Source organism: Mastacembelus armatus, chromosome 6 (assembly GCF_900324485.2).
Source record: "Mastacembelus armatus chromosome 6, fMasArm1.2, whole genome shotgun sequence".
Taxonomy (NCBI): domain Eukaryota; kingdom Metazoa; phylum Chordata; class Actinopteri; order Synbranchiformes; family Mastacembelidae; genus Mastacembelus; species Mastacembelus armatus.
The window spans coordinates 14,477,537-14,487,114 of NC_046638.1; the positions used below are offsets into that span (position 1 = coordinate 14,477,537).

General features: G+C 39.2%; 1 protein-coding gene across 1 annotated transcript; it reads right to left on the reverse strand.

Moving 5' to 3' along the window:
* Positions 1 to 2,671: 2,671 nt before the first annotated feature.
* Positions 2,672 to 8,013, reverse strand: gins3 (GINS complex subunit 3). The gene is made up of 3 exons (XM_026311527.1): positions 7,743 to 8,013; positions 5,336 to 5,569; positions 2,672 to 3,219 (listed from the first exon to the last, which is right to left on the reverse strand). The coding sequence occupies exons 1-3, from the start codon at positions 7,911 to 7,913 to the stop codon at positions 2,989 to 2,991; spliced, it is 636 nt and encodes a 211-aa protein (XP_026167312.1). The 5' UTR covers positions 7,914 to 8,013; the 3' UTR covers positions 2,672 to 2,988.
* Between the last annotated feature and the right edge of the window lie 1,565 nt (positions 8,014 to 9,578).

Below are 9,578 nucleotides of genomic sequence, written 5' to 3' on the forward strand. Positions count from 1 at the left end.
AATAGCTGCTGCTGCCACTGCCAGGAGGCCAGACAACCTGCCTGTGCACGTAGTCGTGGTAGCCCCTACTCCATTTAGCCATCCGAACACAACATGCCATAACATACTGACTAAACACAAAACAAGATGCAGTAACCATGGACATGAAACACAAAGTGAATACCGAAATCGGGATTTATGGAATAATATAAAATTTGTAGCAGTAACTCACCATCCCCCGAGAGCAGCAGGTGAAAGCAATGACAAAGGTATTATAACAGAAAACCCATTTTCATTTAGGCAGCAGTTAGCATTAAAAGAAATGTTACTTGCATAATAATGGATAGTTGGGCTGGTGTGGACATGCTGCACAGAGTCAGGCTGCAGAGCTGGAGTGTGTGGTGTCTTGCTGATCAAAAGCCCAGATACGTCCTGATGATGTCTTGTGATCAGAGGGAGGAAGACGCTGGAACTGTGGTATGCAACATCAGTAACAGTCTCTGTTCCTATATAGGTTATGCTGAGAAAAACAAAATATGTTTGTTTGAATGAAGAATCAAAAGACATTATACAGCCCAATAAAACAGTAACAATGCTTTTTGTGCATCCCTTCCTGTGTCATGACAGTCCCATATCAGACATTACAGGTCAGAGGCAACGTCAATATTTCCATCACTATTGATCTATCTCCTAACTTGCTGGCCATTAATTGACCCACATTATAGCACACAGCTATGACTGGGCCACCATCACATGTTTTATTACATCAATACCTAAGCTTGGGCACCTTTCCAGTGCCCCAGTACCAAAGGGTTTGGGGCAAGGAGAAATGACAACTTACATACAGGAAGATGTGAGAGCAGCAGTGGAGGATGAGCAGGATGGCAGATATGAGGCAATAGGGGGCCTGGATGAGATGGGACAGCTAATAGTTGACCTGGGGAAACCGATACACATTGCAGTAACATCATTGCAACCAGATATTGTCATCTTATCCGAAGCATTGATACAACTTACTCTGATAGAGTTAACTGTGCCATGGGAAGACCGCATTGACGAGGAAGCTTGCCAAATACCAGGGAGTCTTGGAAGATTGCTGGAAAGAGGGCAAGCACTACTGGGCATGAGTAGACTGCTGAGAAGAACAGCCATTAGGGCTGCAACTGAGGTAGCAGAGAGTGCCTCCAGGTGGCTGAGTGGTGGTGACCCATGGTTAAACGTTGCTGGGACATAACTCAGAGCTTGGGTCACCCAGGCGAGGGTATATGATGTTGTGAGACGTGAAACACCCAATGAACCCAGGAAACATCACTGATGATGCATCCCAGCGGACACCATACCTGTCAAGACTCCTGTTTTTCCCAGGAGTCTCCCACATTTCACACCAAACGTCTGCAAAACAAACAGCTGGATGGAAGAATTTATTCTCATATCTCAAATTGACAATGTCCCCGCCTTTTGCAAAGTGTGTCGCACTGATTGTAATATTGGTCATGGTAGGAAATTGACAATACTCAGCACATTAAATCACGACGACACAATCAAGCAGCGAAGGCACAGACATTGTCACTAAGGGACAGGTGGAGGCAGAAACCATCTTAAAATTTGCAATGATAATAAGTGCAAAGAAACATAAGTAATTTATTTTAAGTATTAATGGTGTGTGGAGGTCGGTGACTGTGGTAGCCCTATGTATAGGTTGCTTATCACATATATAGCAATATATGGTATACAGTACAGCGTGAAAGGTTAGACTTCACAACCACACATTAACAAATATATTGACATTGTTACTGTAGATATCACAGACCCTTGGAGAGAAGTCAAATAACCTCTCTTACCAGCAGGGGTCAGTAATGTTCTACAGGTCTTTCATATAAGTCTACCTCTGCCCAACTTTCTTTTCCCATATCACCATTAATGTCCATATTATCTAATGTTAGGCAGCTTAACACTTGAAGAGATAGCAGAGGAACGTTTCTAGTTTAGACGCTGTTGCTCTGAAAGGTCAGCAGCCTGATAGAAGTTCATCAATAACCTGTCTGCTGCACTGATTCGCTCACACGCAGAGCATGGTAAGGAGTTGTGTGGGTTGCAGTAAAACGTTTTAAGCTGAGCACTGTTTCTAAATGCATTCCAAACACTGTTGTCTCAGTAACTCATTCCACATGGTGGGTGACCCTCACTGATAATTCTAACAAGGACACATTTTATCAGCATTTGGTGCCTGGTAGGTGGTCACTGCATTTTCTGCTCACTGTGCTCAATGGTTGGCATTTAGAAGTGACCTCAGTCTGCATGATGGCAATACTTATAATCGTATTCATAACAACAGTTAAGGCATAGTACCGTTCTAGTTAACATTTGGAAATGATTTTTTCCTATTTTTTAAGACTATGTATGATACATAAGGACAGATGGATCCCAACTAGTGTGGCGGCAGGTACATGTTCAAACAGCAGACTTATACAAGATTCCATGGAAATATTTGCAAAACCAAGATTTCTATTAGTAGGCAATTTAGAAATTACTGAATTAGAGTAGTAGTCAGATAAAATTACATATACCAAAGCAAAATAGTTACTTATCAATCACCCCTAGATACTAGCCTAAATATTTTAAAGTTCACTGTTGGTTATGAAACTTTTTGCCATTGTAAAGCTGTAAGCACCAAATGTTAGGAGTCATTTACTTTCTATGTGACAAAACACTTTATTAACACTCAAAATGATGAAATCTGAATATTTATACACCCACTGCATGTTCATCCCAAATCAGCAATCAACACTTCAGCTCCACTATCACTGCAAAACAATGACACAAAATAAGTAGGAAACACATTAAGATTGCTATCATGTTTGATGCAAGGCCGTCATCCCAACACAGACAGCGTGACTCAGGTGGTGGATTTGTCCATGGACAAAGAAAGCTCCAATAAGCAATAGCCTGTTGCTGCTGTGCTCTGAAATACTGACCTAACACTGACCATTTTTTCGCTGCAGGTCCCAATCATGGCTGTACGTCAGCGAGCTTCCTCTTGCGGTAATTAAGAACCAGACTGGAGGCAGTGAGTTGTGAGGCCTGACCCTTCTCCCAGCTCTGGAAACCATGGAGTCCACTTTGCCCTGACCTAAACAGATTCTTCTCCAGACAGTCTAGACGCTCCACCAGCACAGATGTGTCCTCATTGTAGGCATTCTGGGAAGAGTCCATGGTCCGCCGGAACCGACCGATGAATGTCTGAATACAGGACATATGAAGAGTTTGACTCAGCTGGCACCACTGATAAAAAATGTTAGGGGATACTTCAGATATGTATCCTTTCACTTTACAGTGCTTGCTTTTATGTGAAACAACAAATTTCAAAAATACTGACCAGAGCTGGCCCTGCTATGTTACATAAAAGTTTTGTTTCTACAATCTTAGCACGGTGCCTGGGCCATAACCTGTACTACACATGACTGAACACAGACAGCACATAACAAGCCGTTCTCACTCACTCCTTGATTCTTGGTAAATCAGGTAGTTAAGGACAGGGATGATATTAAACAAAGATTCAGAAGATTATGGAGACCATATGGTCAAACACTACCATGAAGATCAATTTTGCCCTTAAAATATAAGAAATCCTTGTGGTGTGGTATGAGGAAGTCCTATAATGTGCAACAATACTGTTTGGGTCTCAGTCTGGCAATCAGACTTTAGTCAACCTGCCTGGTAACAGCTGCACCAGGGAACCAGTATGTCATGTCATGTTTTCTGATCTGATTGCACCCTCTAGCTGTACTCTGTTAAATAACACTGGCTGCAAAACCTCTACTTATGTCAAGTGAGACATTTGTCCTACAAACAAGGATCTATCTGTTACAGGACCTCCAATATGTTCTGACACTTATTTTAAAATATTTTTTCACATATGTATCCTTTGGCTTACAACCTATTTAGTACATTACAAACCTGACCTTGTGAGAAATTTGAAAATTCAGAGCATCCCCTGCACACCGCTACAGGAAAATTGAGTGGATCACTAAAACTTTTGAGATTCATTTTCTGGGGGAATGTTTCTTCCAAATATCATACTAGAGGCAAAACCAAAAAATGGTGGAACTACAGGACAATCCAGGGGATCAGTATCCTTCCCAGGAACACAAAATTGGTGGAGAATCATTGCTCTGACATTTATTGGCCCTGTCCTCACTCATTTTACCTTTTCAGTGTAGCTGTAGAAGCTAGAAATATTTTTTCAAAACCAAAAAAATACAGTGAAAAAAAATTTGCTGCACTGTGTTGTGATGGTTGACAGAATATGGAATAACTCTTACATTAACGTACATGAATATTGAGAAATTTAAACAATGAGCAGTTATTCCATTAAATTCAGAATGTTTAGGCCTGTCTGCCATGTTTGATTATTGTAGCATCAATTCATTATTAAGAGACAAAACAGACAACATGAATGAAAGATTGAGTAAAGGATTTGTTTGCTGCAGAGCTAACAAATCCAGGTATTTTACCAGCATGGAACTAATTCCTAGATAAGGATCAAACAGACAGTCCCTGTGTGAATTATTGTATAATTATCAAATATTTTTATTATAAAATAAAAAAGAAGTAAAAATCACTTATTGCACTAGCAGCAAAATAAAGCGCATATAAAACATTTCCATTTAAATGTGTATTTCAATTAAATTTTCCACACATTTATTAATACGTTTAAAGAAAACCAGCAAATTGTTGGAACTGCAAACTCATACTGTTCTCTCTCATCTAAACACTAGTTAACAAACACAGTACACTTATGATATACTGTCAATCCTACTGCGTGCTTCACATGCACTCCTCACGCCTAAGTCAGACACCTGTTCTAAATAGAGACAAAAAAAAATTATGCTTCTAGCAAAAATTTGAAATAATTACATTTGCCTATTATAAGCTAAAAAAAATGTGCTCTACTTAGGGTGTTTACCAGAAAAATTTGACACATGTTTAAGCACAAAATTGCTGCAAGCCAAGCTTAAAATGTGGACACATTCAGTACATGATGAGAATTTAAAATTGCACTTATATATTAAAATGTATTGCCTCTACTTATGAGTTTAAGCCCATGTAATACCTGTGGTGTGTCCCATCTCCCAGAGGTCATAGGTGCATGCTGTTTTTCATAGATTTATTAAAAGGTCTGCTTTTGATCAAGGAAATAAATCACCATATATTGTATATACCAAAGACCCCTGTCTGATTTCAATATGTATTATTCCTCAATGGTTATCCAGTTCAGATCTGGATACTGTTATAAACTATTATGAAAAATGAGATTTGATTAGCCACTGTATTATTGTTTGCGTGTGCTCTTCACCTGTAGCAGTGTCTGTGCGATTTCTAGATTTTCTGGACTGTCAAAGTGTAGCATCTGGGATCCCAGGCCATAGTAATAGGGTCCCATCTTATGGAGGTCCACCACCTTGGGGTCGGCGTTGAACACAGTCCTCCAGCCCTCTCTGTACACCTTAGGAAGCTCCACAGAGAGCACCTTCTTCTTCCTCTCGTACAGACCCTTGGTCAGCCACAGGGGTAGCTCCATCTTTGTACCCTGAGAGAAAAGAAGCAGAACTCAGAGCCAAAGTAGCTGGCAAGACCCCTGCACACTGGGGTCAGTAATGGAGCCAAAGGTTACACTGGCATTATTATTGTGTAAAATGTATTTAGTTCAGCAAATACAATAAGAGTTTCACATTTCAGACAGTGAGCCTGAATATATAATACTATAATATAAGACACTTGCTCTGCAATGCAATTGTGAGGATAGAGCCCACAGTGGTGATGAGGAGAGTGAAACTGTCCAACGCAGTTCTCTGTGCCTCTTGCAGTGACAGCACCTCACATTCTAAAATGCTGCTGGCGTGTCCTTCCTGAGCAGTGAGCTGCATTCACAGCTGTGCACACGACAGACATGCTTGTTCAGTCCGGGACTTATGACAGTGCTATTTCTCATTTTGTTGCTGGTTGCAGGCCACTTTCCAGCTCGCAGTTGATGTTAGGGTGCTCAACAATAGGGCTAATGCAATTGCAACCAAGTCTGCATTGATGGATCTATTGACAATATAGACAACAGACATGGAGATTTCTAATGAATGTGCTATGCTGTCAAGGTGGCTTATTTAAAGTAAGACAGAGGTACAGATGAAGAGATATTTCACTTTTGCTACTGTCATACTGGAAGGCAACAGTATATCACATTATCTGTGGAAGTACAAACTAGAAGCCATACAGAGCCCATAACACCTCCAGACTGACAGCTGAGCCAGCTCTTCATCACAAACTGATGTCATGTCAGATGACGTCTGTTGTCTGATGACGTCTCATTTTTAGGTCCCTCACCTCCTCTCTCCTGATTTCTTTCCACGATTAGAGGATAGGAAGCAAGTGAGGGAAACAAGCAGACATTTAAAAATAGTAGGAAGTTCCCATTAATAGAAAGGAAGTTGAGAGAAGCTACACTTTAAATCTATTTTAAAATAATAAAAAAACATGTCCTTGATTTACATCAGAATAACAGCACAACCCAAAATTAGAAAAAGTTGGGATAGTATGTAAAATCACAATTAAAACTTAAATCAGTGTTTTGTAAATCATCTGTGTCCTGTGCTACAATGAAAACAACACACCACCACATCATCGATTTTATTCATTTGTTTTAAATGAACACTCATTTCAATTCTTATACCTGCAACACATTTTTTTTTTTAAAAGTTGGTACAGTAAAGCATTTACCATGGCGTGATGTTTTCATTTCTTTTTTCACTACACTTAAAAGATGTTTAGGGACTGAGGACACCAAGTGATTAAGAGTTTTAGATGTAGCTTTGTCCCATTCTTCTGGTCTTTTCCTCTGTGGCCATGCCTTGGTAATGTACGCAGTATGAGGTTTTGAATTGCCTTGAACTATGTAAGGATGCCCTGGAAACGATGTTGTCGTGATGGTTATATTGCAGGATTGGAGAGCATGGTCATACAGTTCAGGCTTGTGCCCTTTACTTACTGAAATTTCTTCAATCCTCGAATTATGTTATGCACCGTACAGCATAGCATATCCAATTCCTTCCTATCCTTCTTATTCTCATTATTTTTAAGCATTTCAATAATTTTCCCACACATATGTTGGTAAACCAGTGATTCTTTGCTCCTAAAGGGCTTGGCCTTTCCTGGATGCCACCTTTGCACTAAATCATGACTGCAATCACCTGATGACTTCACCTTAATCAAATCACAGTATTTAATATTTAACCTCATTACTAGCTCTCTGAAGTGCAACTTCTTTTTAAATGTGTTACAGGCCTGAGAATTGAAATGTGTGTTTATGTTGAGCAATGAATATAATCAATGCATCAAACGATGTGCTACTGTATTGGTTTCAGGACACAGATGATTTACAAAAGACTATTTTCAGATTTAATTGTGATTTGACATACTGTCCCAACTTTTTCTGATTTGGTACAGTGCACAGTGTGAGCCAATAACTAACTCTCTCAGTAACGTTTTGTTTAAAACCTCCTACTGTGACGTATGTGTAATATGATATATTTCTGTTTCATTGAATAAGCTTGTGCATGTATATAAAACATAGTAAAAACATTCAGTTAAATTAAACATCTAGGTTACTTTGGAGTTCCGTTCTGGTCGAGACTGTTATCTTAAGCGAAACACATTTAAAATATCTTGACTGACACTGAGTTTATATATGTTCTGTCAGTAAATGGACCGACCTCCGGTATGTCCTGCGTGTCACCCGACTTCTCCAGGAATCCAAGCCGGGGGAAAATGCACTCCGTCCGGATGGGGAGTCTCTCATGAGAGAGTAAAATATCGTCGAGAGACAGGAAATTCTCTTCCATCCCCACTCCAGGTTGTACGGGAACATACGACTGTGTATCCATTTCTACCAGAATGAGAAAAACAGGAGCGAAATGCCAATATATTCGCTGAAATTTTAAGCAGAAACCTCCACTTTAGCTAATGTTTACTTCTCTTGCTGTTTTGGCGCCATGTCACTTCAACCAATCAGAGCGCTGCGCTGAGGTCTACTTCAAGACCAGAGTAATCGATTCAGTCTGACTCGAACTCTGTTACAATGTCGTCACAGGCTGTTTCTTCTGCTTCGTATTTTAATGAGTCCTTTTGTTAAATAGTCGCCAAACTCTATTACATTCTGCGGGCGTTTTTTTAACTTTAATTGTTTAACGATAAACTACAATATGCTGCAATTGGGAAATGTAACACGCCTAATATGTTTTAATTTAATAAGTGAAATTATTTACAGCATTAAGTTATTCTTTTCTCCGGAAAAACTCAATGTAATTATGAATGTAGCCATCAGAGGTCAGAATAATACAATTAAATTTTAGATTTAATTTTGTCCTGCTTATAAGCATGTAAAATAATAATAATAATAATAATAATAATGATGATGATGATTATTATTATTATTATATTAGTAGTAGTATAATTATTATTGTTATTATTACAAAGATGGATAGACATATATTGGCGGAGTACATATGTATCCTTTGTCCTGGCTTTCTCTGTTTGTCCTGATCACATTTATCTGTTTATAAATGAAAAATGACAGGTAATACAAACTATAAACTTGTGTTTTCCCATCAGTTTCCAAATCTAGACAAAAGGAAGAAGAGGTCAGTCATCTTTCTGATTTTAATATTTTTAATATTAGAGATTATTATATATGCCATTACCATTACTTAGCCCACAGATTGCACATAAAAGTCGTCAGGCCTGTTAGTCGGCCTCCCAAAAAAACAGGCAGCCATTCACATCCTCAGAAAGTAAAATAAGTCATGAAGTAAAAGGAGTGTAATGGGATTGTTGATAGCAGCCATAGTAAATGAAGGTACTGTTTTCTTGTAGCTGTGGGTCTGAGCTGATAGGACAGGCACGCCTTACTGTGGGCCTACTGTCAACTGTAGCAGCAGTCTAAGAGACTCGTCAGATATTTTCGCTCTGCACACCAGATTGAAACACATGTCATTTCCCAAAGAGAACATAACCCTTCTATTAGCTCTGGGTTGTGATACACTGGGGAACATTATGTCACACAAAGAGGTAACGAGGTTTGTGGTTACCACTGTTATTTCACCATGACATGGATCCCCATTCCTACTGAAGTTGGCACTGCCCTCTGCCTCTAATCCTCCTTGTGTCATGTCCATAGCAAGGAAGAGCATCCAAAGATTTGCAACACTTTATTTGAAGTGGTGCTCACAAGGCATCACAAGTGTTTTAATGTGCTTTAGATGTGATATATATAATAACTAGTGGGACTGAATAACTTCTACAGAAAACAATGTCATATCACATTCAAATTCCACTAAAGCATAGACAACACTGCATGATGGCTGCTCCAAATATCACCAAGAAGCAACTGTTTAACAAAATGTAAAGCAGAATTCCCATAATCTTTCCAAGCCAAGTCAAAAAAGTTGGTGTGAAGACATGACCATGACACACAAATTTTATTTGTTATCAGGGTCTCAATTACTGTTGATGCATTTTTCACTGCTCCCTCCCACTTTGTAATTTTGTTT